Source organism: Siniperca chuatsi, linkage group LG4 (assembly GCF_020085105.1).
Source record: "Siniperca chuatsi isolate FFG_IHB_CAS linkage group LG4, ASM2008510v1, whole genome shotgun sequence".
Classification (NCBI taxonomy): domain Eukaryota; kingdom Metazoa; phylum Chordata; class Actinopteri; order Centrarchiformes; family Sinipercidae; genus Siniperca; species Siniperca chuatsi.
The window spans coordinates 21,633,491-21,661,301 of NC_058045.1; the positions used below are offsets into that span (position 1 = coordinate 21,633,491).

Genomic DNA, 27,811 nt, shown 5'->3' on the forward strand with positions numbered 1-27,811 from the left:
CTTTAAACTACGGAGATTATTGCCTGGTAGATCAGTTATATTATAATTAATCACTGAAGTTAAGCCTAAAGTAATTATTTCATGAAATGTTGGTAAAAAAAAAACCCTCCTGTATTGGAAACAAAACATTCCTGACAGGCCAGACAGTTAAGGCTACATTTAAGAAAAGATTTAAGTTACTGTACGGCAGCCAGCAGTGAATGGGTTGCGTTATACATGTTAACTGATCACCGGTTTTGTATTTCCTAACTTTATTCAGCCAAGCAGAAGAGGGCTGTAGTAGCCAACCTACCTATTAACGAGCATTTCTGTCTGCACCGTAAATTTGGAGCGGCGTCCTGTGGTCGGGTTCAACCTGTTATCTGATCACTGTATCTGTGGCCGGAGTGGTCCGCATTTCTGTGCGTCAACTTCATTTCCTCTCAAGGCGCGAGACGCATTCTGTCTTCAAAGTACCGCACAGTTAATGCGATATTACTCCGCCGTTAACTTCCAGAGCATGAAAGCGCTAACATTTGGGCTAACCCTGGTTCGACAGTAAGTGCATTTGACATTGAGATTTAATGTTTATGGTACATGCCTTATGTTTAGCACAGAGGCTCCGTGTAGTGCTGCTTAATGCATGCATAACCCCATTTATATAAAGCTACAGCTATGGTCTCTCTCTCTCTCTGTGGGCCTAACTAAAGCTAGTTTTGATAAAGTAGTAATGTATTCGTTTATGTGTATATATATATATATATATATATATATATATATATATATATATATATATATATATATATATATATATATATATGTGTGTGTGTGTGTGTGTGTGTGTGTGTGAAAATTCATAGCAAACATATTAAGCTTCAATTCGTGTACCCTAGTACTTTAAAACTAGTTAGTTACATGACTTAAAGGGACAGTTCACCCCAAAATCAAAAATACTTACCTGTAGTGCTATTTATTCAATTAGATTGTTTTGGTGTGAATTTCTGAGTTTTGGAGATATCTGCCGCGGGGATGTCTGCATTCTTTGAATATAATGGGACTATATGGCACTCGGCTTGTGGTGCTCAAAGCCCAAAAAATACATTTGAAAAACTCAACATCAATATCTCTTTCCAGAAATCATGACCCGTTACTCAAGATAATCCACAGATTTGCTGTGAGCAGTTTCATGTATTAACTATTAATTTTCTTATAGTTCCCTTTAAGTCTGTGGTCTGCATTTATTTAACTTTTTGCTTAGATGCTAACCCTAGCAGGTGTCACATAGTGTACATTACTGACATGTCAAAGAAACCCTGGCAGTGTCAGTGCAGTGTTAGCTTCTATTTTTAACGTAGCCTGATTTTGTAATAACATCAGCATCATAGCTAACTGTAAACAAGGACAGTTTCATAAGCAGAGCAGCTAGCAAGCATTCATGACCCTTGATCAGCTGTCCCAGTCCACTTCATGGGTACTCAGTTCATTCAATCCTGGTGTCTGTGGTCTGTGGACGCTGCAGTACCTCCTCAGGACCACCAGAGGTCAGACTTAATGAAGGAATGAACTCCGGGTGTATTCCCCCTCATCCAACACAGTATTATTATTATTATCTGGTACAACTATATCTGTAAAACAAAACTTGAATATATGATTAAGAAATTTAGTTTAATATGCTAATAATTTCAATGTTATAATAATGAAATCTACATCAAATATATATGAAATCCACCTTTTCCTATCGTGGTATGTGTTCATCAGGACATGTTAGTGTTAAGAGAAATTAGGAAATTAATACCAGAATCCATAAGACATTGCAGGTGAAAATTAGTTGGCAATAATTTATTTAATTGATTAAGTCAATCACCAGACAAAATTGGTTCTAGCTTCTCAAATGTAAGGATTTGCTGCTTTTCTCTTTGTTATATAATTGTAAATTAAATATATTTGGGTTTTGGACTGTTGGTCAGGCAAAACAAGCAATGTGAAGACTCTGAGTTATCTTGGGCTCTGGGAAATTGTGAAAGACATTTTCACTATTTTCTGATGTTTTATAGACTAACCAATCAAAACAAAAAGTAACTGGTGATGAAATAATCATTAGTTGCATCCCTATTTGACACTGCCACAGCAACTTCTACTAAAAAGTATATGAGCCCATGCAAGAAAACATGGGCCATCAAAAGCAGGCACAGTGGAGCTGTGACTATAGTCCTGCAATAACTGGAGCCAGGTTTGACCGTCGGCCCTACTGAAAAGTCCTTGAGCAAAACAGTTATGCCGGGAAAAATATATTGCTGCGTAAATATGATAATAGGCATGAAATCTAATTTATGACAGTTGAACAATAGCCTCTCTGAGCTGCTTTAACTAATATGTTAATGATATTAGCTCCTGTACTTTGACTTAATGATAAATCATTTATTTCCTGCAGTGGGGAAACACAGTACAATAAAGAAGGCCTGCTACAAGGTAGAGTATGATTGAAGATATATGTACTAAGAAAATAAAAACTCTGTGTCCTACTTTCATCTTTCCCTTTTCCTTCACACAGGCCAGGCTATAGATTCACACTTGTCTGAGATCGGGCTGCAGCAGGCCGAGGCTGCAGGCCGTTACCTGAAAGATGTCAAGTTCAGCAACGTGTTTGTCAGTGATATGATGCGGGCCCAGCAGGTACGATGCTTTAGTTTTACAGTAGGAGCAAGCTATGAATCTTAAGATGAAAAATTAATCAAAACACTGCAGTGAATATTTATTTTACTGTATGATCAGATGTAATAGAAATACTCTACACTGTATACATTAGATATATTAGACTGTATACATAAGGTGTATATATATGTATATATATGCATCATCTCACTTTGTGACACAGAGTGGTAGTTAGTAGGGCAAGAGTATAAATCATAAAAAACAGCAACTGATGTCTTCAAATCAAGGAACTCAAATCTGGGAAAAACGTTTTAAAATGTCCCCTCTTCTTCTCTGTAGAGATAATAGCAGTATGTCACAGTATGTGATGAGATGATTGTGTATTATTTCTTCCAGACTGCTGAAACAATAATGAAACACAACAGCAGTTGTTCTGGTCTACAGATGGTGTGTGACCCTTTACTTAAAGAGATAGTGAGTAGAACTTCTTTTGTGTGATTTTACAACTTTATAGCAAAAGTATTTTCTCACAAAAACATTTAGATATATTTACTTACTGATAAATAAACCTGAGTCATCCAGTCAATGACTTGTTGTTTTTCAGAACTTTGGGATAGCAGAGGGGGGACGGGTGCAGGACGTGAGAGAGATGGCCAAGGCAGCCGGGCAGTCGTTTCCGGGCTTCACCCCTCCAAAGGGGGAGACTCAGGAACAGGTGAGGCTGGTGTTGTAGATGTTGTAGAAGAGTCGAGTATCTGTTTCTCTCTTATTTCATTATTTATGTGGGCATTATCTATTTCTCTCTCTGTCCTCCTCCCTGTCTTTTACCATTTATATTTGTCTGTCTCTCTCTTCTTGAAAGCTCATAGTTAGTTGTGACGCTTGGTTTGGTACAGCATGTCATGCACAGGGTACCAATAATACTGTGCTAAAACAACAACTTTTTATTCATTTATTAACTTATATACTGACGTGACATTTGTATTTTAATGTGCTAGCATTTATAATGCTACAATGAAAACTAAAACTAAGCTGAATTTGAAATACAGGGTCTTTGCATCGACATGTTGCATGAAGATTGAAAATAATACATGTTGCTCCATAGCAAGTCATTCAGTATGTAAAGCAGCAGCATCGACTAACACATATACATAATATATACAGTGCCCAAAAAAAGTACTCACCCCCCTTGAAGTTTTCATATTTTCTTGTCTTCCAACAATGAATCAAATAGTAAACAGAAATCAAATAGAAAATAGATTTAATGTAGCTTTATTGACAGTCATCAACAGAAAAAAGACCCTTTAATGTCAAAGTGAAAACTAATCGCTGCAAAGGTTTCTAAATGAATTACAAATAATAATAATGAAATACAAAAGCCTCTAGTTTGACAAGGACCTTGTTTCTGGAAACATGCATGGATATCCCTAAATGTTGGCACATGAAACCAGAACTTTCTGCATGGCTAAACACCACAGGGAAAATCTTTATGTATTTTTTGTAATTTGCTGGGACTGAGGCTTTAATGCTAAGATGATCTTAGCCCGTAGACTTACAGTTCAGAAGATCATCTTAACCTTAAGATGCTCTCATCTGTTGCACTTACAATAATAAAATGAAAGCTTTTTCCATATTTAACTCCATATATGGATCTGACCTGAATGCCCTGATACAATGTACACATACTACCACTAGGTGGCAGAAAACACTTATCTCCTCAGTCAACCACTTTCTCCGCATGGATGTACACATGCTATGTGGGAGGACTGCGTGTGTGTGTGTGTGTGTGTGTGTGTGTGTGTGTGTGTGTGTGTGTGTGTGTTTCAAAGGTACCTGGTCAGGCTTCATCCATTAGATCTTGGCTTGGACGTTAACTCTGGTCCAACCCAGTACGTAACCAGCACATCATGGTGAAGGTGCAGATATACATCTGAAGATAGATTAGACGTAAGCACAAGGGGGCCCCAATCAGCGTCAGCTAGAGGCCTCCCTCCCAGCTTTCCAAAACGAGAGTTGGCATGTGTGTTTTTGATGCGAAAGGTTGTTTTGAATATAACTTTTTTCCTTCACAGTCGCCCGTAGTCACATTTCCATGACATGTGCTGTTAGTGAAGAAAGAAAAGCATGGTGCAGTTTATAACAGATTTGTGCTCTGTTCAGGTGAATGAGCGGGTCAAAGAGTTTTTGGAGAAAATGCTCCATCAAATTGGGGCCGAACACTTGCATGGCAGAGGGGAGGATAGAACCTCCTTATCTGCTCCACCAGAAACATCTCCTGCGGAGGGAAAGGCAGACGATGGGGTCAGGGGCATTCCTGTCCATGCTTTGGTTGTCACCCATGGGGCCTACATGTGCGTGGCAGTGCGCCACTTTGTGGAGGATTTACATTGCACCTTGCCTCCGGGTTCTGACAAAGCACATATGTACTCTTTAAGTCCTAACACAGGTCTGTGTCGGTTTATACTAATCATGACAAAAGAGGACGACAGGTTCAAATTGTCAGGGATCCGCTGTGTGTTCGTCCACAGAGGGGACCATGTTAAACAGTAGGAGCTAGATGATCGGAGGTTTTTAAAAAATGTTTAGGAGATAACTAAGAGACAATGTGAAAAAGCTTCAGAGACTGAAAGTTTACAATTTAGGTTATGTTATTTATCGGTTCTGTATTTATTTTTCATTTGGTGCTCAATCACCTCACAATACAGTGTATTCAAATTTTGAAGTCAATGACTAAGATTTTTCTAGTTGTTCAATATAAGCATGTTTTGACAATGGAAATATCAAAGAAAAAATCTTAGGCCAAGTATTTAGATGCTGTTTATTATTGTATCTTAAAAAAGCATTATACAATACTTTATTTAATTCAGAAATCCAGTTTAAAATAACCAAGATATGGATTAAATAATACATATAATGCATCCTCATTATTTTATTCAATGCCCTACAACAAAATGTTTTATATTCAGGGTTTGAAGGCTGTTTCATGAGTTGATCACCTTTATTTAAACTCAGATAGACAGTTTGTGTTGCAGGGCAATGTCATCATCACTTTGTTCCTGTCTGGCTGTTCATTGCTGTACATGTCGGCAGCTATGTGCTCTAATGAGTCTGTGTGCAAAATGCACAAATGCATGCCAAGAAACAGTGCATACTAGCTACTTGTTGTACTGTTGTATGTTTGCATTGTTTCTCTACTTTTCACTCCACTCTCAGTGTAAAACAAAAATATTTATAGTCGATAAACATTACTTCTTCAATACCATAAACAAGAGAATGTACAGTATGTGACTACTGAACTGGATTGTATGAAGAAAAACATTTTACAGATTCAATGGCTGTTATCACTGGGACTCTGTATTTGAAACACTTTATTAAGTAGGAATGCTGTCAGACTTGAGCAGTTTAGTATATTTCTTGAATAAGAAAATGTAGCTGTTAAATATTTCTGTATCATAGTAGTATCTGTGGAAACTTGCCAACAGCGATGTCTTTTTCTGATAAATCTCCCTAAAAATCCACATTCAGTCTATGCTGGTTCAAATTTGTTCATCTTTGCATGATATGCATCTTTGATTTTACATTTTGATTCATAAAGATATCAAGCCTAGAAGGTTTTCATTTCAGTAAGTGTGCTTCTTCATTTACATTGTTGTCTACGTTTATTTGATATGAATTATTTCATTTTGGACATTACACGTAACCTGTTCAGAGATGTTGATAACAAACTTTGCTGAGGCACTTACTGGTATTTTACACTTTTTACACGTTTTATTGGACCCCAATGAAAATGTGAACATAAGATGAGAGGAAAGGGCACGAGACCCACTTTCATTCCCAGTTCCTCTTTTTCCTTCAGTTTGCAACATTTGCTAGAAAAGGAAGTTACATAATTGCAAGTGATCATGGAAGAAACGACTGAAGACGGAGTCTCTAATGGGTGCAATTCCTGTTTGTCTTTGTCACGGGTCATGCCTTCACGCTGTTGCACTTTCCTCTTGTCAGAACAAGTTCCAGACAAAAATGTAAAGCAGAAATACTTCAACCCACACAAAAGAGTAGTTACTGTTTATTTTTCCACATCAGAAATAACACAAGATGAAATATATAAATAATAAAACAGTAGGCTAGGCAGGAAGTCATTTAATACATTTCAATAAATAAATACCTTTTCATTGCTGTGGCTATTGGTGTCCAGCACCTGACGTAATTTGATCCTATTTATGAATGGCTGCAAATGGCAGGGGATTTTTTTTCAGTTACAACAGGATGCACTGCTGGACTTTTGTTTAGTTTTTAAACACATGTTATGAAGCATTACTGTATCAACTAATATATGTATAAATATTCATAATTACTTACAGATTACATATTTTTACATATGCAAAACAAACATTGCCACATCTGTTTAAAATTTAACTGACAAAAGAGGTTAAAGGATAGCAGCTCGCTGGTCCAAACTTGCTGCATGATTATGTCGAATGTTGCCAAACGTATCCTTCATCTGCTATTCAAACAGAAGAGCTGCTGTGATGTAACACGGTTTATGAGTACATTAAAAAGCATAGTAGTTCCATAAAAACATATTTTGAAAAATTTGATTTTTATAAAAATATCTCTATTCTCAGAAGTTGTCAAATATTTAATGCTTTCGTGTGGCCTCAAAAAATAACACTCTAGTGTCAGTGTGACTCTGCCAGGCCTTTGTAAGTCATTCTGTGGCTCTCACTGATACTGCAGTCCACAAATGCAGGACAAGGTGTCTAGAAGTATCTGCTCCCACTATGCAGTCAAACATTAAGTGAGCTTTCAGAACAAACATAAATACTTGCAGCCCCTCTTGACTTCTTACTCCTTAAACCCAAGTTCAGTATCTTAGTCTTGTTCTGCCCGGTCTGCTATATTAGTCTTGACAGGACTGACAGGCCCGTTGAGCTGTAAGACCCGCAGGGGGTCATCACAGGAGGTGATGGTTTCTTTGGACACAGCGCCGGCCTGGTCCTGTTCAGGCTGCCCATGATCTGCATCTTTGTGATCCTTGGCAGAATGTGAGGGATGTGATTCTGATCTTAATGGATCAGAGGGGTTCACGTCCTCACTCCTCCTCTGTCTCTTTACCAAGTGACCCAGGAACTTCTCCACCAGGGCTGAGGAGGGTTCAGGTGGCTCCTGGTGAGCAACTCGCAACTCAGCTCCCTCCAGCTTGAGCAGCCAGCCCCCACTCATAGAGTAAAACATGTCATGGTGGTTCGCCAGATCTAACCAAATGCGCTGGAAGAGACAATCTTCTCTGTCTTTTTGTCTCTGTTTGGCAAACAAAGACAAATACAACATGTTTAATGTTACTGTTTCCCCTGTACTTATTTCCTGACTTCACTTAAAATAAGTGCTTAAAAAAAATACTCACAGAGTTGTACAGCTCTCCCTTTAAGTCCATACAGAGGAACAGTTTTCTTCTCAAATCAAATATTGACACAGAGTTGCTTGTATCTGTTCTTACTGGTAAAATAACTGTAAGAAAACAGGTTTAAACATCATCAGTTATAAATGAACAAAAATCATATAGTGTATATCGCCAATAGTTTTAGAAACATGTTTCACCATGAACATTACTGGCTGCCAGAAATCCTGTTGTTTGTATAGATGACTTGCAAAATATTCTCTGGACACCTAAATTACAACATGTATTTGTAAGTTTATCCAGAAATATGCCATGCAGAATGTATTTCCAAACATTTTTGCCCATTGTTTGGTATTTTGTAAACATTTTAGGACATATATGTAACGCATGCTATTGCCCTCTTTCTTTATTGCATTTTCTGAAATGTATAAACTAATTTGTAATGAAACATTATGTTTTTATGGATATAGGCAGACTTACCCAGAAAGTGTCTGTGAATGCCTTTTCTCATTGATCCACTCAGCTCCAAGTAGAAACGTCCCGTACCAGGGGATGTATCCGCATGTGCTCCCGTGTTGAAGTGGCTCTGCTGGTGTTGTAAAAGTTGCTCTGGGTCCTGGAGCCTCATTGTACAATCCACCGTTACAGACACATGTACGGCAATCAGAATGAGTGAGAATAAAGCCGGTGGCATGATCAATGGGGATGCTGTGCTCTCCTTACTCTAATTGCACAAATGTTCAAGTTGGTGTGCTAGCAGCTACTGGAGGAGGAGAAAGTCCAACAGGTCTATTTAAACAGAGGGTCAATAAACTGGCTAACTCATTTACCAAAATGACTCAAAGCCTACCTGTTTTTCCACGGCTGAGGTAGAATTCCTGCAGGCTCTAGCTGGTAAGAGAGCATAGTTTTGTTACTCTAAATTTAAATAACTGTGCAAAAAGATATTTTCTCATAGATGGAAGCATAATTTACTCTACTCTTTGTTCAAACCTAAATAGAAATCTAACACACAAATTAAACCCGATTAAACTCCAGAGGCTGGTGCAGAGGAGAGAGGATGAAGAGACAGCAGAAGATGCGAAAGGATGATGGAGATAGTGATTCAGCTTTACTCATCTGTGTCTCTGATCAAGAAAAAGAAGTGAGGAAAGAATAACAGGCTTCCCAAAATACTCCAATCTTTTATCTTTACTGTTTGACTTTATTGATTGAAGTTTGTTTAAATCAGACTCGGAAAATTCTCTAGAGTAGTAGTAGAGTAGGGGCCTGGCACACACTTCCCCTACCTGCAACGTGCACGGAAGGGAGAATTCTTAAAGGATCAAAAAATCTGCAAAACCTGAAATATAAAGAACGTCATTGTTCTTAAACCTGATAATGACCACATGCCAAAATTAGTACATTATACCTTTATAACTTAGCTATAATTACTGATGCTTAATGAAGATTTGATTCTGTTGTGTCACAGTATGTTGACTGACAGCCAAGGAGAACGACTCATACCTTGCTTATTAATTTACTGTACCCAATTCCGCTGCCTCTCGCTTCCTTTCACTAGAGTGCATATTTCTGTTGTTTGAAAGCTTTGTGGCCTCATTTTTGGTGTTTTTCATATTTTTACCTAAGTTTTGATCAACTTTAGAAAGCATTTATATTCTAAAGTAGACATTTAAGAGATGGAATACTTTCGCCCGACAGAAAGAATATGTAGGAAAAATGTATATAATAACATTGTTATATAATGTTAATGGAAGTTATGCAGGCAACTTGTGATTAGATGTCTTATATTTGCATTCTGAGCTGTAAGTAATATTTAGAGCAACTGTCAAAAGGTAAATGCCAGCACAGCCTATGTACAGTGCATATTAATGAGCAGAGGCATAACTATCATAGCTCCCTGAAAGAATATTATACTACAGAGAAAGGTTCAAGGTAGTACTCAAGAGGGCAGTGAAAATATTTTGCTTATTGATTGGACAATAGACAGTTCATTGCAGGAAAGTTTCAAGAAAAATTTTGGAAATAACAGACCTGTAAGAGAAAGTGGTAGCCCATATTCCTGTTACTATGTAGTTTAGTACTAACAATAGGTGAAGTAAATATTCATTCATCATTCATTTACTATTGGAAACTTGTATGCTTGCTTGTTTACAAGTTTGACATTTTGTACATTCAGCTGACCTGCTGTGCACCGACTAAAAGACTATATGTGATTTAGCATTTCAGTTAATTGTACCAATTGAACACTGTGCCTATTTTAAATTACATAGTTATGTCCAGGAAACGTACTAGGAAATTACAAGAAATGTATTAAGAATAGAACCCATGACATAGTGTTACAAATGTTACTGCAATTTGCACTAATTCCTCTCAGTTTCAGTTCATTGTCATCTACATTTACTTTCACATGCCCTCCTGCCTGTTGTCAAGCTTCACCAGAAGAGGGTGCCACATACTGACTCATGGTAATTTATGCAACATGATTTTGGCTTGAGATTTAACATTTTCACTGGCACTCATAGATTCAGCCCCAGTGCCTATAATAATCGGTGTCATTCGGGGTCAAGAAGCATGACGAAGCAAACATGTAGCTTTAAAGCATTCAATCACAACCGCTTTTACAAAACGTCTTTTATTATCATCTCAGGAATACAGTTGACTGCTGTGCACAGCACATACGTACAAAAATAAAAGGAAAACCATTTGTAATATAGTATTTTACTTACTCGTCATCATCATATTTTTCAGAAACAAATGATTGGAGAAGTCTGTTGTTTCAAACTAATTTACAATCATTTCAATAATCGGAACTAAGGCAGAAGGTGAGGTATATGTTAAAAAAGAGGAGGGGGACTCAGAGGAAGCACTTTCCCCTCAGTGCAGGAATAGAAAACTGAGAGAGAAACACAAAGGCTGCCGGCACACAGGGACACACACACACACACACACACACACACACACACACACACACACACACACACATCTGATCCCAAATCCTCCCGCAGACCTCCAGTTCCCTGTGAACCAACACATTTTAAAACCAGCTGAACAGGTATGATAATTACAAAATCCAGACACTGGATCCTTAATAAAAGGGGGTAACACATACCTAGTCCATTCAGAACTCTATATGCAAAATGAGGAATTAAGGAAGTACGGGTTAATGTTAAAAGATGATATTTTTCTTACCATTACCTACCTTCTCTCAGTTACTGTTATATCATACAACCTTTTCTGCCTCAAAACAATGTCATGCAAAAGTTGTAGAACTTGTAACAGAGTAATATTTCCTTTAAACTTTCAATTGTCAAGCTTTAAAAAGCTGACACCAAGCTAAGTTGCTTAAGTTGCTAAAGAATATCAACTTATCAGGTGTCCCTTACCACTTGAGGAGCTATTGTAACTTTACAATTCCTATTCTGCCATTCAACTCATCGCTTGTTGTGCTGACAGTGTCCTCTGAAACATATCATAATAAATCAGAAATGACATACAGTAATAAAAACAATGTTGTCATCAAATACAAGTACGTTTGATGCATGTCAACTTGTTTTGATGAAAGTAAAGCAAAGGAAAACAGCATCTTCCCCTGCTTAGTAAATTGCACTCCATAAAAAATTGCACCTTTTGGTATACTTTGACAAATTAGCCAAAACACCTTTTCCAAGCAACTCCTCACTGCCACAAAATCAGTCCCGAAAAAGCTACAAGTGATCATTTTCTGATCATAGTAATGTGATAAAGGCTGATCAGTCAAAATGAGTAAGATGCTCAAGGCAAAATCCCCTAAACACAATTATGATATGGTGTCAATATTCAAAAACATTAAACATGACATCCTGGGAGTGTCAAGTTGCTCTCTTGGATCACAGTATTCAGTCCACCAGACCCCTTTCCTGGAAGCTTTAGATTCTATTTTAAGTGGCCTTTTGCTACATATCACACAGCTCAAACTACAGTCAGTGCTTTCTTTTGACAGACATCCCTCAGTAGCCTCTGTGTTGCCTTTCTCCATCCCACTCGTCTTTCTCCTCTCCTGTGAGGAGAGTACAGTACATGAGCTTGCACAGTCAGACAATGCCCTGTTATTCCTGACTCAAGGTAAATTGATACCATCTCTACTGTCGCTTTGGCAGAAACAGAACATGACAGGAGCGCGCACAGTTGGACACACGCACACGCACACATGCTTACATACACACTCATTCTGACCAGATACAGCACATTTGTCTCTGCTACTAGACATAAGCTGGAGCTTAAAGGGCACGTAAACCATCGCTCACAGACGTTTTGTCAACGCGTTACAGTAATGTTAGAAAGGGCATGAGGTAAAATATGATAACATATATCTATGACAGCCTTGCTACTATCTTTTAATCTTATTTCACCAAATTTGCCTGACTGATGGTTTGCTACTTACAGAATATTGCAGGTTAAGTACCAAAATATACCAAAATATAATCACACCTCATTTCAGCGATAAATAGACTCCGCTCAGAAGTATGAGAAAGGTGCAGAGTCATTAATATCTTCATTGCACATTACAAGACAGCCATTTTTGTCTTGATCAAGAAACAGGTGCAGAGCTCTGGAAAACAACAAGTTAAAAGTCCAGAGACCAGAAAACATGCCTACATAAGTAACACACAGGACAGAAAGCCCACATCTTTGACCTTGGTACAAAAATGGCTCAGATCAATGGGACAGGAATCCCAGGGCCCTGCACTGACTGTCCAGTCTGACATCAACTGACGAGGGGCCCGCCAGTCTGATGCTCAGGCATTTTACCCCACATTATCCACATCCTCGCCATGTTAAACAAACAACCAGTGCCACATGCAGAGTCCCATATAAAGCCTCTGTACATCATTGCTATCTTCAACATTACTTGCTCTTTGCCCCCCCCCCGTCTCCACAATGGAAAACTACAATATCTGAAAGAGGAGTACGAGCAGTTGTTGAATTCAAGTATGGTATGCTGCATACACAAAGCCTGAATGAACATTGCTGATATAACCCTTTGGTTAATTGCTTTTTGCAACATTGCTCATAGTTCTTTTTTCACAAGAAGCCATTCTGTGGACTCAGTGACCAATCTGAATAATGCATAAATAGCTTAAAAATCTGGGATCAATAAGCGAAATCCACATCATCTAAATGTCAGACAGACTGAGTTACCTGAAGTATTGTTCACAAATCCCAGGATCATGAACTCTGAAGCAGTTCCAGTTCTCTCTAAACCAAACTGGAGTATTTACACTATTTCAAATGAATGTAGCAGACCATCAAATTTACAGTGAACTGACTACTCAGTGACATCCACTGTAACTTCACTCATTTCTGCATAAACACGTTACTTTAAGTGCCAAATATTATCAAACCAGTGTGAAAGTCAAACAGCTCCCATCGTCACTTTGGCTATAAACTCAAAATTTAAAAAACAAAATCGAATAAATTAGTGTGAGTCATCAACAACAAAATGTCAAGGCTACAGACCAGATGCAACAGGTTGCACCAACTCAATTTGAACTGGAGGGAAATATAACATACAGCAGACAGAAATGGATCGACATTTTGCTTCATAGCGTCAGGTCTATGATATTCTAGTCATGGCCCTCCACCCCCACCCCTTGACCTCCACAATGAGAAAAAAACCCTTTCATATTAAGCAGTTCTCAAACTGAGCAATTCCACATACATACTAAATGCATGCCCACACATATAGTACACACTCGCACACTCAATCTGGCCTGACGATCCGGCTACAAAATTTGTGAAAGTAAAACCTGGGATTGTCAAAGCTCCCTTGGACATGATGGGGGGGTGAGTGCTGACTCTAAATCTACCTTTCCATATTAACAAGAGGCTCTACTGGGTCCTGTGCAGCATAGAGTCTCAATTACTTAATTGATCTAATTATGGAAAGAAAATAAAGTGGAGAAACCTCTGGCCCTCCAGGAATTGGGCTAAAGCCCCCCAGTGGTGTCTGAGGGAGTGGTGACTTGCGTTTCGTTCCTATTTCTGACTTGAGCACCACGTTTCTCGCATGCAAGGGTAAGGGGGCCGCAAGTAGGAATTCAAGGCACCGCCACCTCATGACGAAGCAAGAAAAACCACTGCCATATTTGCAAGTGCTCTAGTTGCCCTGACAGTGACAATCGAACATAGACGATGGGAAATGTCCAAGTCCTTGATGGATGACAACAAAAAAAAAAACAGGCATTCTTCTCTGTAGAAATTTCATGCACACATTTCTCTTTTTCTTCTTCCTCCTCTGCTCAGGATATGGTGCTTTGAGGTAATAATGTATCCATTTCATTTCCAAAAGGATGAACTGTCATCCACTGACAGGGCAAGGACTCAACCAATTCCAGCAAGCACCCATATAAACTGAGGGGATAAATGACACCTCTCCATCCCCTTCATATCACAAAATGATGAAAATCATAAAAGCAGCAAAGAATGGCATTTCCATCATTTCTAATACAAAGTAAGCTACCCAAATATACATATAAAGTTTGAATAAATACTATCAGATATAGTGGTATTTCTTTCTTTTACAGTCCATTTTGTCTTTTGTGTTTGTACGCACGTATACGGTATTTATGTTACCTGGGAAATAATCCACATGTGCAAATAAGTTTGTTATTGCCAGTTTTTGCTCATCATATTCGGGGTAGGAAGTGCGTTACAGTCATGGCAGTGGTGGCCTTGTTGCCCCTCTTCACACGGCCATGCTTGCTGAGTGCTATGTAGGAGCCTCTGTAAACCAGAGACTCGTAGGCGTTGTAGTTGTTTGGGAGCAAGCTCTCCTTGAACTTGCACTCGTCATGGAAGACTGTCTGGAGAGGACAAAGAGACGGACAGTGTGCATTTTAAATAGCTGTTCAAGAAATAGACAGTTTGTAGTTTGAAGGTATGATGGCAGAACATAAAAACATAAAAAGCTCTTTAAAAATATTCTGATCAATGCACAAAAATATAAAGCTAAATTTAGATTACACACAGTGATGGGAACAATTATTTGACATTTTGACAATGCAGAGTTATCTTTCTGCAATCTCCCAGCAGCACCAACCACTCTTAAAGTGCTTAGTTTGCTCTTTTAAAAATAGGTTTTAATTTAATTTAAACTATACACAGTGAGCCAAATCATCAACTTAAATTAAACTGAACTGCTGAACTTAAAGGAGTAGTTTGATATTTTGGGAAATATGTTTATCCACTTTCTTGCCCAGAGTTAGATGAGAAGATTGATACCACTCATATGTCTGTACGCTAAATATAAGCTACAGCCAGGAGATGCTTAGCTTAGCTTAGCATAAAGACTGGAAACAGGAGGAAACAGCTAGCATTCAAGCATATTCAAAGGTAACAAAATCTGCCTAACATCACCTCTAAAGCTCACTAATTAACATTTTATATCTTGTTTGTTGAATTCATAGACCCACAAATAAGCCCACATAAAACCACAAGTTAGTAAGCTTTACAGGTGCTGGTAGATCCAGATATCTTTTACCTTTGAAGAGAGCCAGACGAGCTGTATTCCCGTGTTTCCAGTCTTTATTCTAAGCTAAGCTAATCATTTCCTGGCTGCAGCTTCATATTAAACAGAATGAGAGTGGTCTCAGTCTTCTCATCTAATGCTCAGCAAGAAAGCAAATAAACCTATTTTCCAAAATGTCAAACTACTCCTTTAAAATGAAAAAAAAAATCTATCTTGAGGAAATATTTAAACCATACACTAGAGCACTGTAATCACAGATTTCAGGTACGAGTGTAACACTGATCCCTATTTTCCACGTAAAGTCCCTCTATATAAAATAATCTGTAAATACAGTATCTGCCACTATGAAGAACAATATGACTGCTCTGCTACGCTGAGCTGACAGTGCACAAGCAGCAGAGCAAATACGCCGTACCATGTGGCCTAATTCAATCTCTTATCAGATCATCAGCCTGCTCACAAGCTAACGCTTCATCACTCATGACCAGATAACCGACTCACATTCTGTCTGTCAAATATGTTGGCCACAGCGAGCAAACCAGCAGCCATGTGTCAGTAGGGCTCTGCTAAACACAATGTTTCCTCCCCCACCACCAGGACCATTTATGTATTAATAGCTGTCATTGCTCTAGAAGCAAACGAATGACATCTTATTCAAGGTTATTTCCAGTAATTCTGCAAATGCATCTTATCTGTGTGATGAGGATAAAAAGTTCAAGTTTAACTAAATTGTCATTTCAACCATAAAAAAAATACAGCTGAACCAGTGTTTCTTTGTTATCAGGGCAAAAAAAAGTAAATAAATAAATATATATATATAGGATGAGGTGACTAGCTTTATATGTATGTGTTAACTTTTTTTTTAAATTGGCCATCTTAACGTCACCTAAAGAGTTTTCCTTCTCTTAAAAACTTCATATTTCAGGGGAATACACAAAACATCCAACACATTCAGCAGCAGGATCAAATTAAGGCCTTTGGGAACTTAAATTAACACGCCCATAAAACCATTGTCACAGTATGCTGGGAATTTGTGGGATACTACATTTTAGTTTGAATTATAGCCCATTATTGCCATTATTACACCTTTGAAAAATACTCACAATTGTTAAGAGGTTGCTGTCTGTACTTCAGCCATTTAAAACCTGAAGAAAAAAATTGACCTGAACCTTCACTGGTGCTCTTACAAGATCCTTTATCTGTCAAAGCCCCATCACTGTCATTAAGCTATAGTGCTCCCATCAGGTTAGAATCAGAGAACCAGGGTTTCCATGTTTCAAATTCAGGTGTTCTTTGAGGATGCATCAAATATATATATCCAAAATCCAAAAGGTGCTGTGCATTGAGGTCTCTTTGGTGTGCCCACAGCACCTCAAACGTGCCGAATTCACACACATTTAGTAAGCTTTGTATAAATGGATGCTTCTTAAAAATGTAACAAGCACAACTGCACAACTTGGTGAGAGTAGCAAACAATCATCAAGATTTGTTTTGGAGGTTAGAGGTGGGAGACGCTGCTGCTGGTGGTGGTGAGGTGGGTGAGTTGAGCCTTTGCCTCCCAAGATGTGTGTGATGTGCACTGCTCTGCAAAATAAGCGCTTTGCCGTTAAAATCGATTTCCAGCACTGCTGACAGGTTTCTTTGCGTCAGGGGGTTTTCCCTCCTCACACACACACACACACACACACACACACACACACGACCACATTTCAGGCGCGTGGACTCAACCCTGCATCTGTTAACCTCATCATTATTTACCCATAGGCTTTTAAATAGAGCTTTATAAATTCCTGATGAAATTTAAAATATATGGATTTCGCAATAAAAAGCAGCCCCCCTGCAAGCAGAGAGGGCAGGAGTCCCATCCCCAAAATATGACTATGATCGAGCTGCAAGTGCGTCCTATTTTCAAGATCATATTAACTAACATTGCTGGACAATAAATTAAATACTGTGCATACCTACCGTTCCGTATAACCTTCCACGGCTGTTCATTGCGACAAACAACTCGCTCTTCACCCCATATAGGCTCACCACTCCTCTCTCCACCGTGGAGATCTCTATTAGACCTGATACAAGACAAAGAATTATTACATTAGAGTAAATAAATAAATAAATAAAATACCAACCGATCATCCTGGCTGATTCAGTGTTTTATTGTGGTGACTGTAGCATTGTGCTCTCTCTGCGTCTATGGGTGTAACCTTGCAGATTGCTGCGCAGCATGCCGAGCCTTTGTTCTGCATCTTTCACCCCCGACTTACATTTGCATCCAGGCGCGTGTCAATTAAGCGCATTCTGGTTATTGCAATAATTGCAGTAATTGCATTGACGTGCACGGCTATTGGTCTCTGGACCGCCCTCACAGGGCTGCGTAAAAATAAGTTGTGTCTAAAAGCGTCCATACATTCATGTCATGGTTGAGCTTGGGGAGGAGGGGGAGGAAGGAGGTGTTCAGTACTGATGGATACTTATTTTTAATAGATTTGTCTTTGCCGTGAAAGAAATTCAATTCTCCCTCAGAGTCGGATGACATATGATCATGCAAATGAATAGAGGGGGATAGACTAGCCTGCTCATCACAGATCCATGCTTATTGACTCTGCCTCTCTTTTTTTAAATCTATATTGCATTACATTGGTGGAGGTATAACTCACTGTACTGGTTTTCATTATGTGCACCGTTTATCCTGCCGTCGGGGAGGATCTGAAGGTGAAACCCGATGCCCACGTTGCAGTAGAGCCTCCGCACTCTTTTAATGCCCAGCAGATAGTCACTCTCCCAGTTCAGCTCCGGTTTCTCCCCGGAGATCCCCAGTACAGAGCGGGAGAGGAGGGTCTCCCATCTTTTCTCCAGTAAAGTTGCATTTGTCCTGCTGCTCGGTAAAGGGTACGCTGACACGATCCCCAGCAGAAAGCCCAGGAGAACCACCGCGGTCAGCGTCCAGTGCGGCGTGCCGGCCTCGCAGGACATACTGACGAGGAGCCTTTGCGCAACGGCCATCCGGTTTACCTTCGGGCCACGTGGTCAAAATTAATGACCCTAAAAATACCGCTCTTCTTGTTTTGCTTCCTTCGGCATGCTGGCTGAGGGTTATTTTTGGAGCGCAGATCAGGGCTTTGGGCATGAAACGCAAGCCCCGGTGCAGAGGAGAGGAGACGGGAGAGTGCGCGGCAGAGCTGGAGGTGATGGTGATGGTGATGTTGGTGGTGGTGATTACCATGTTTTGCAGCTCCTCCGCGCCTCTCTCTCTCTCACACACACACACACTCTCTCCTTCCTCTTCTCTCTCTTCCCCCTCTCTGTCTCCCTCTCGGTAAGAGTTCAGAATAAATCCTCTACCACTCACCAAAAACCCTGTTTCAACCTTGCCAAGGCTATTGCATCCCTAGATGACATCATGCTGACTTCACCGCTGGGACAATACAAGGGTAGAGAGGGTGCTGACAGCAGGAAAAATACCAAGTCTTTGGAGAGTTGAGGGGAATAGCCTACTGTCACTGCTGGACTGGAAGGGAAGAAAGCTTATTGGTGGCGTTCAGTGGCCGTGGGACGCGATGTGGCAATCGGGCAGCTCCCAAATTGGGTCGGTGGTCATATGTCTGTCAGGCCGCTTCCTTATTTAGAAGGAAGGTGTAAAAACAGGCCCACTTGTCACCGGAGAGCAATGACAGGGCTCTTGTGGTCCCACTTCTTCTGCTGCGCCGTTCAAGAACTTTCCACAGAAAATCTGTGTTTTTCCGGGCCTAAAATGACATATCAGCTGGAGCAGAGAGCCAGCAGGGTGTCCACCGCCCCATCAGCCGCTAAGACCAGGGTTCAAGACCTCAGTGTCGGCCGGCATCCGCCCTGCTGAAGTGTCCGTGAGCAAGACAGGGGGCTCTACAACGCGGTTGGGTAACGGGAAGGACCAGACTGGCATTTTAATAAAGTATCACATTTTTATAAGAACACCATAACCCGTGCATTTCCCATGGTGCATTCGTGAGAGCTATGAGGAGCAAGCTGGAGAGGCCCGTCATGAAATGGCACACATTGTTAGCATGCCATTCCCTGCGACATGAAAGCCTATCGTCTTTTCCATGTAATAGATAATGCCAGCAGCAGCATGCCCATGCGTCAGTGAGGACAGTGCAGTTGCGCACCAGCAGTCTCTCTTGCACACATCAGTTCCCTACGATTTCCAAAGGATGGCACCATTTCCAAGTTCATTTTAACCACTCCTGTACAGCCTTTAATCTCAAGTATCTGTAGACCAAACTGCATAGAGATTTTTGGACATTTTACGCTACAAAATACTCACTTAAAATGAACGATATTATCTAATTGCATTTAAGATTAAATTAACTCAAATAGTTAAACCAACTAAATGAATTGGCCCATATTGTGTTATATTTTCAGTTTAAATACTGTATGCAATGATGACCAATAATGTATCGTTTTTTTAATATTGAGAAGGAGAATGTGTTTTGTAAAATCACTCAAGGACAACATCTCATTAACAATGCAGTTCTTTTATTTTGTATAAAATCTATTTGGTAACTGCATACTTATACACAATCTGATAGATGTATAATGAAAATGAAATACAACTTTTTGTTATGACTGAAATCTTGTGACAAAAACTGATTTAAATAACCTGATCAATCACATCAGGACACAATAACTTCTGGCCTTAACATAGTCAGACCATCGGCACTTTTTGTCTGAAATTAAACAGGACATTTGGTTGAGAGTGATAGGGACTGAAAACAACTCCACCCATCCAGTTAAAGATATCTGTAATGTTTATCTGTTAAGTTTAACAATAAAACAGAACTCTGATAAGAAGAAACAAGTGGTTATATTAGACCCAGATAAAGCAGTATTGACAAAATTATGAGGTTTCTCATATATACCAGCTGCACCAGAAAAAACAAAGAAATATCAAAGAATCTCAGTTGTGTGATGTGAATAAAGTTTTCAGCTGATACAGGCTACATGGATAATGACCACAGGGGCAAATTCTGATAGCTTTCAGTATTCTCAACTGCAGCTGCTTTGATGGTCAGCAGACATCAGCAATCGGCTCTGTGATGTTTACAAAGCTACGGGAGAAAAGTGGGTAATGATAAAATAAATTATAGCTTTGATGATGCTTCTATACCACATCTATACAAATAATTTATCTTTTTCACAGAAACAGCCATCACCCTTGCACCTATGAAAGATGCCAAAGAGGCCAATAGTTTAATACGTGCTATTTTGTAATAGAGACATAAATAAATACATACAAAAAAAAATTGAAAAATGTACAGGCACTTGTAAAACAAATGTTTTTGACACTTCAGCTACTGCTAGACAATATTTTGCTGTGCATTTTGGGGCTAAAAGGATAATTCAGTTGCTTGAGTGTTCTACTCTGTAGTAGTGTCAACATGACAAACAAATCCTCTGCCGTTTTTACTTCTCCCATGCGGAGTGCACCTCAAGCAATAAGATCCTTCAGGACTATTTGTATCTGCTGAACCTAATTCATCACCCCTCGAGTAGGATCAGACAACCTGGATACAAAATGCACAAATGAACTCAGTTCAGGTTGCGTAAAAAGCACGGTGTTTACACCAACTGGCCAATTTCAAAAGCTCAACTGAAGGCCACAATACATTGTAACATACAGCGTCATATGGGCCAGGCTAAAGTCAATACAGTTTATCATAACCAATGAGAAAAAACTGCACACACTCAAGTCATCACTTTTCATTAGCCTTACACTTAAATATTACTCATGCTTGTCACTCTGTCCTCCATGTTATGTATACAAACATACACACAGACGCGCGCACACACACACACCTAAACACAGCTCGTCCTTCAACCCACCAATATACAGTGCCTACTCTCGCATCATTTTCAGTAACCAAATATTTCCATTTACTGCATTCCTTTTTTTTTTTTTTTTTGGTCTTTCAGGAATGGGTGCTATGAAGTGGGCTTCCATCAGACATCCCCCTACATGTTTACATACAGCGTTACATAACAAGCCCATCTGGATGTCCTAGATTGTCATTTGAGAATACAGTAAAAGATGAAGGTTTAGGCAGCAGGGAAAGTGTTTTATCAGTGGCATAAAGACAGGATGGGATACTAAAACAAGGTACTAACCTGAGACGACTGTCCTGATCAGAAGCATAGTTGGGCAGGATGGCAGTCCACTAGACTAGACTACTACTCCTAATTATCTAGGCAAAGGACGTTTGATGCAATATTTCCAGTTCCAGTAAACAGCTCTATTATCCAGTCAATAACCTTACCTCAACAGGTTGCATAACAAAATTCCCATAGGGATATACAGTAAATTTGTATATAAAATATTTACAGTAAAACTCTTCATTAATTAATAGGCGACACTAGATTGGGGGCTGCATTTTTAGTACTCCATCAATTTTACACATATAGGCCAGTTTACTCGTCATGGAGTAGCTCAGCTAGCAAAAGCTGTTATGTAATGTCCTCTGTAGCTCTGGAGGAGCTTTGTCAAGTTGGACAAAATAACCCTGATGATCTCATCGTGACGTCATGAGGGTCATCTTGAGTTAGGCTTGAGACTTCAAATATTTGAAAGAAAAACTGCGTTACAAACTGAGGGCATGGAGTTTTAAAGATGATGGCACTTAACAGGTAGGGAAGGTCTACAGACAGATGATGAGTTGTATTATGGGAAATGTAGGATCCAGCGTTTTTTACAAGCTTGTAGGGACTAAAAGACAAAGATATTTTGACCATCTCTTGCAAGTCCCTTAACTTTATGGAGTTGCAATAGTAAATCAATCTGTACCCCTTTAAGTGTGTTTTTCATCCTGGATGGACAGGTCCAATGGTCCCACATGTAATTCTATTTTCTGAACGAGTAGAAACAATGCATTAATCTATCCATTCTGCCATTGTGAAAAAAGACAGGCCTGTCTCAATAAGATGATGACCAGTCTCCAGACTGACTTAGTGATGCTGCAGATGAGTCTGTAAAAGCCAATTCTGTGTTTGAGCACAAAACAGGCTGTACTTTTAAAAATTGTGGATAGCTCAGGATAAGACCATAAAAAAACATTTTAAAAAGCGGTTAGTAGCTGTGTATCTGAGGTTGAGTTCTACAGTAAATCTTTTGTTTGTGGTACCTGAGGAAAAAGACGATGGACAGAAAAGATGTCACAACAAAGGGTTTTGAGAACAATTTCTATAGAATTCAATTAGATTCAGTACAGAGAGTACCACACCTGACTGGAGCATACAGTCACGTGTGGTACTCTTCAGGTGGCAGGTAACAATCCTTGCCCCAACACGGAAACTGCACATCATTGGCAGATAACACATCTCTTGTGACATTTTCTTTCGTTAGCCACTTTCTCTCATTACCTGCCGCACACTGACAGACACACACTTCCCCAACGCAGAACTTTTGTAAAAGCAAATACACGGTACTAGAGCAAGGCATTCTGGAAACAGTAGTGCATTGTTGAGGTCCACCCATGGAACCTGAATGACTGATTGATTATTTGCGATTCCATCATTCCCACATCTTTTGCATTTAAGTCTCAGCTTTTGAGATCCTTTTGGTCAAAGATGATTTGATTGGCCAAGTAGATGGCGACAGCACCGAAGATGGCAGAGAAGGCGATATAGGCAGTGACGGACTGTGCGAACTGAACGATCATGCCCATGAAGAGGGTGGGGAAAACCTGAGAGAGGAGGAAGGTGCTGTCTAAGATGGCGAAGTCCAAACCCACACCACGTTTCTCATATCCTGACTCGGCCTCCTCCTGTTCGGTGCCACCGGAGCTGGGAGATGAGCCGTTCTGGCTGTGTGGACTGGGGTAGTACTCAAAACTGTCCTGGCTGAAGAAGGCATTCCCGTAGGGAGTCCCTGTTTTGTGGTTCAGTCCGCCCTCCTCTTCCACAGGAGTCAAATACATAGAGTCCCGCTTGGTTGCAATACCATTTTTATGCATGCTTTTGGTTTTCCTTTTTGGCATATAGACCTGAAATGAGACAAGAAAAGAGTCAACTTATCAATCATATAGATTTTGTCAACATACTACCCGTGTGTATAAAGCTATTAGATGTTTACTTACCTCTTTCTCCTTGTGGTAGTGGCAGGTGAGTGTGTAGGGCAGAGTCTGCAGTGTGGCGTACGCATAGCCAGTGAGGGCCGCCATTACAGTGACCAAGACCACACTTTTGGACAGGCAAATGACCAAAGCAGAGACTGTGAAGCTCACCATACTGCTCAGGTAGACCCACCGTGAGCCAAAATGGCGAACCAAACGACTCATGACCAGGGAGAAGAAGGTTGAGGTAGCACACTGCAGGAACAGGCCCAGACTGCCCATACGGATACCTGAAAGAAAAATGTAACTTGTATCACAACCAGCCAAGCCCATAAAACTCATAGCTTCTCTCCGACATCCGCTGTAGGAGACCCAGCTGTAGTGATGACTGCCTTGTTACGTTGTCCTATTTTGTTGTGGGTACAGTCTGACATCTGCATCAGCTCTAATCATTTCCTTCTATGGCCCCATCTAGTGAAAGATGCACAGCATGCTTGACCACTGCCAACCCCATGTTAACTTTAAACTGTGATGCTCTTTTGAAAAGCTCTTTGGATGAGCCAGAAACCCTACTGTTTGCTTAAGCTCATAAACACACAGACACACATCCGGGTGGGGAGACATTCACAGAGCTCTGTGGCACGGACACACTGTTTGGGGTGGCTGACTTGGACCATCACAGACAGCATTAACCTTAGATAAATCCTTGAAACACACCCAGGCCGGTCCTTGTTTAGTGAAGCAATGTGCCTCCTTCCCTGAGTCTGGCTCAGTGAGCCAGCCAGGAAACAAGCATTTGGTCTCAACAACTGATATAGTTTGATAGGGTTGAACGATATGTAAAAAAAAAAAAAAAAAGAAAAATCATATTGCGAATATTTTGACTGATATTGCAATATGAGTCACGATTTTAGTGGGGAATGGTAATTTTTGCATTTCATTTTCACAGAAAAAAATAAAATAAAAATGATGATGTGATTTTTGTTGGGGTCTGTACCAAACAAGCATATTTGCTTATGTCTAGAGCATATGATTTGTAGGCCGGGGCATCTCTGTAGCACCACAGTGCTTCATTTATAAATCGTATGTTGTGACACATTTTACCTTTGCAGCTCCTGCGACTGTGGATATTGCATATGGCCATATTGCGATTCCGCTAATATTTTGATCAATTGTTCAGCCCTACTAACCGAGGAGGAATTTTAAGTTCAAACAACAGTTAGAGTTGCCGACTCCTTAGCAGAATTAGATTCATTTATGTTGCCTGCTGCATGGCATCAAAAGGTTTTTTAATTCCCAAATAAATACACTAACAGTCAGTCTAAAACTGATTTCTATCTTTTGACAGAATCAATGCAACATTTTTCGCACAGAGAGCCCCAGCAAGCGTTTCTGCCAGAAAGCCTTGAAGGCAAACTTCTCCCACGTTTTCAGTAATGACATAATTTTTTATAAATTGCAGTCAACATGGGATTTTGTTCACTGTGGGAAATTTGTTCCATTTTTAATAATGTTACCCATAAATCCACATTTATTTGACCCCCTAATTAAGTTTTAAAATATGAGTACTATAACCCATGGAAGCTGGACTGACTACAAATCTGGACTGTTATTTATTTCAGTCTGCATTCACCCTGATCTCTCAGCTTGCTCTGAGTGAACAGTGTGGGTCAGAAGTTCAGAGCAGAGAATCACTTATATGAAAGCAGTGCGTGGATCATATTACTCCTGGAAAGCAAAGCTGCCGAGCCCACTTTACAAACAAAACACAAGCTAATGAGGACCGAAATTCAAGCCCTCAGAGATATGGGACAGAGCCAGAATGCAACTGAATCTGTGCACAGGAGAACTGCTGCATTTTGCAGTTTCTGTAGTGTTACAAGCTGATCTAAGTAACAGATAACTACTTTGCATTGCAACCCTTCCCACTAGGAAGGATGATCACAAAAAGAATAGCAGTTTCTGTTAAATAAAATTAAGTAAAAAAAGTCCATGTGACTACAGACAAAGCAAATAACCTCCCTGCAGAATAACATCTGCAAGCTGACTGATGTGGTTTAATAACATCCGCTGTGTTTCAGATTAAAAAAACGTGGCCCAGACAGACCTCAAAATTGTGTGTTTTGGCCGTTTACCTGACTTGAATGAACATGTTCTTTGTGTGCTGATTCCTTGACATTAATTCTTTGTGAGTGTGACATTCCTTGTGGTCCAGCAAGCACAGGGAGTAGAGACAGAGGAAAAGTAAACAAAAGGTAGGGAGGGAGATAGAGGTGGGGAAAGAGGGAGAAGAAAAGAATATGGATGGATAGATGAAAATGTCAAAAGAGCAAAAGAGGGAGAATGGTGAGAGAGAGAACAGTTGAGACCTTGCCTGTAGACCGTCTAAAGGTTATATTAAGGTGGAATCATACAGCTAAGCATTTGCATAGCAGCAGAAAATAGTCATACAACTGTCTAGCAGGATTAGCGACAATGCTGTGATTTACAGAGCAGGAACAGGAAAGGATAAAGGATAAATGTGTGTATTTGTTTACAATTTCTAAAGTCATGGGGTGGAAAGTAATACCTGAAATGCCTTGGATTGGCTTGACTTGGCTTAAGCATACTTACCCAAAGGATTTGTTACTTGTTCAGTGGAATAACTACACAAAACGTTCATTATCTTATGTAAAGTCTTGTGTCTAAAGTGTCTATGTGAATGGCTGGTCTTTCCTCTATATGTCCTATACCTTGACAGGAGCCAAAATGAAGGCAGCAGGAAGGCATGTAGGCATGCAGGAACACAGGCTCTGTCTCTGTCTTCCACCTGTGCCTGAGGAATGTGAGTGCATCCTACCCAGCTGTGACAGAGCAGACAGGATGGACCCTAAGCCAGTTTATGGCGACAGGTGGTGGAGGTAAAGCCATGTCTCGAGTCTCACTAGCGCAATGGAAGTTTGTTTCATAACACGCTATAAAGGGAATGAAGATTTTTCAACTTCCGTAGGGGGGGTTAATGAAGGCACCAACTCATAATATCTAGTGTGTATACCACAATGAGCTACTTACACATTTAGAGAGATATCATTTGAAAACAAAAGAAATAACCTCACATAACACAGAAATCTTCAAGATACTGTATAAAGAGGAAATCTGACCTTCATCGTATCTTTGCCTGGACACACTTCCTGGTAATGCACTGGGCACGCCCTCATAGAGGCCTTCCCCCACAAAGTCTGTGTAGAAAAGCATAAAAGACATGACAGCCATCCAGCTGCAGAGCTGAGCCACACACAGCTGCCTCATCACCCGTGGGACATGGCAGTAGCTCCTGTAGATTGCTGGGGTCATGGACCAGCATGTTCTCAGCAGGCACAGCAGGGGTCCAGACTTCAGCAGCCTTAGCTTGCACTTCAGCAGGTAGCAGCATGAGCGCGGCATACCGCATCGACCGGCCTCAATCGCACCAGCCCCAGACTCCAGTAAAGATCCAGAACCCACCAAGCCACTGCTGGCACACGAGGGTTCCTCAGACACCTTCATGGTGATGAGCACACTGGAGATGAAGATGAGGATGAGAAGGGAGAAGAGACACTCGGCCTGGCCTCCTAGGTAAACAGAGAGCAGGCCACGGCTCCAGTCCAGCGCAGGTAGCAAATAACCCACACAGCCTCCCAAGCTGACCATGAAGGAGAACATGGCAAAGGCTTGACCGCAGTCCTCCTCGTCCCGATACAGGTCCGACAAAAGAGCCTCCAGTGGTGTGAAGCACACTTGTCCACAAAAGTCAAGGAGCCCAACCCCAAAGATAAGGAAGCCCACCTGTAGCAAAGCAACAAACATATTAAGGAAAGTTACATTTTAAACTTCATAAAAGGTGTGAATCATAACCATGGTACAACACAAGTTTCTTGTCTTGTGTGCTTTGTAGACAAATAAACAGGTATCCTACCTGGAGGGTGCGTCCACCCCACGCAAGGCGTGCGGCCAGTACATCAGCATGGGGAATGATGAAAAGCGCCACAAGGACTCCCAAAGACAGCAGCCAGATGAAAGGCCGTCGTCTGCCATAACTGCTGTTGCAGTGGTCACTGGCTGAGCCAATCAGAGGAATGAACAGAAGGCCAAGCACTGGACCAATACCTGTGGACAGAACCAGGGATACACAGAAGAAGTCAGAGACAACACTAACAAACCATAGAATAT

The 27,811-nt window shown here is 40.3% G+C and overlaps 4 protein-coding genes across 7 annotated transcripts in view; 1 reads left to right on the top strand and 3 right to left on the bottom strand.

Annotated features, from left to right (window-relative positions):
* Positions 1–204: 204 nt before the first annotated feature.
* tigara (TP53 induced glycolysis regulatory phosphatase a) lies at positions 205–6,149 on the top strand. The gene is made up of 6 exons (XM_044193076.1): positions 205–537; positions 2,411–2,448; positions 2,531–2,652; positions 3,028–3,105; positions 3,236–3,346; positions 4,792–6,149. The coding sequence occupies exons 1-6, from the start codon at positions 467–469 to the stop codon at positions 5,179–5,181; spliced, it is 810 nt and encodes a 269-aa protein (XP_044049011.1). The 5' UTR covers positions 205–466; the 3' UTR covers positions 5,182–6,149.
* Positions 6,150–6,684: 535 nt separating this feature from the next.
* LOC122874761 (fibroblast growth factor 23-like) lies at positions 6,685–8,723 on the bottom strand. The gene is made up of 3 exons (XM_044193077.1): positions 8,510–8,723; positions 8,036–8,139; positions 6,685–7,932 (listed from the first exon to the last, which is right to left on the bottom strand). Exons 1-3 carry the CDS (start codon positions 8,721–8,723, stop codon positions 7,504–7,506), a joined length of 747 nt encoding a protein of 248 aa, XP_044049012.1. The 3' UTR covers positions 6,685–7,503.
* Positions 8,724–10,648: 1,925 nt separating this feature from the next.
* Positions 10,649–18,625, bottom strand: LOC122874762 (fibroblast growth factor 6-like). The gene is made up of 3 exons (XM_044193078.1): positions 18,197–18,625; positions 17,505–17,608; positions 10,649–14,874 (listed from the first exon to the last, which is right to left on the bottom strand). The coding sequence occupies exons 1-3, from the start codon at positions 18,540–18,542 to the stop codon at positions 14,698–14,700; spliced, it is 627 nt and encodes a 208-aa protein (XP_044049013.1). The 5' UTR covers positions 18,543–18,625; the 3' UTR covers positions 10,649–14,697.
* Positions 18,626–20,034: 1,409 nt separating this feature from the next.
* Positions 20,035–27,811, bottom strand: part of LOC122874757 (solute carrier family 45 member 3) — a 33,366-nt gene continuing 25,589 nt past the window's right edge. For all 4 annotated transcript variants that reach the window (XM_044193067.1, XM_044193069.1, XM_044193068.1 and 1 more), the window contains exons 3-6: positions 27,558–27,748; positions 26,764–27,427; positions 23,648–23,913; positions 20,035–23,554 (exon numbers count right to left, since the gene is read on the bottom strand). In XM_044193067.1, the coding sequence (XP_044049002.1) occupies positions 23,111–23,554; positions 23,648–23,913; positions 26,764–27,427; positions 27,558–27,748 (1,565 nt within the window). In that variant the 3' untranslated portion in view covers positions 20,035–23,110. The remainder of the gene's footprint in view (positions 23,555–23,647; positions 23,914–26,763; positions 27,428–27,557; positions 27,749–27,811) is intronic.

Bases quoted from the DNA above. Each gene is read 5' to 3' on its own strand.
- LOC122874761 (XM_044193077.1), bottom strand. From the start codon at position 8,723: ATGCCACCGGCTTTATTCTCACTCATTCTGATTGCCGTACATGTGTCT. The intron at 8,140-8,509 runs GTAAGTCTGCCT...GTTTTCTTACAG, and splicing joins CATTCACAGACACTTTCTGG to TTATTTTACCAGTAAGAACA. The intron at 7,933-8,035 runs GTGAGTATTTTT...TTTGCCAAACAG, and splicing joins AGGGAGAGCTGTACAACTCT to AGACAAAAAGACAGAGAAGA.
- LOC122874762 (XM_044193078.1), bottom strand. From the start codon at position 18,542: ATGGCCGTTGCGCAAAGGCTCCTCGTCAGTATGTCCTGCGAGGCCGGC. The intron at 17,609-18,196 runs GTGAGTTATACC...GTCTTGTATCAG, and splicing joins ACATAATGAAAACCAGTACA to GTCTAATAGAGATCTCCACG. The intron at 14,875-17,504 runs GTAGGTATGCAC...TGTCCTCTCCAG, and splicing joins GTGGAAGGTTATACGGAACG to ACAGTCTTCCATGACGAGTG.
- tigara (XM_044193076.1), top strand. From the start codon at position 467: ATGCGATATTACTCCGCCGTTAACTTCCAGAGCATGAAAGCGCTAACA. The intron at 538-2,410 runs GTAAGTGCATTT...TATTTCCTGCAG, and splicing joins GGGCTAACCCTGGTTCGACA to TGGGGAAACACAGTACAATA. The intron at 3,347-4,791 runs GTGAGGCTGGTG...TGCTCTGTTCAG, and splicing joins AGGGGGAGACTCAGGAACAG to GTGAATGAGCGGGTCAAAGA.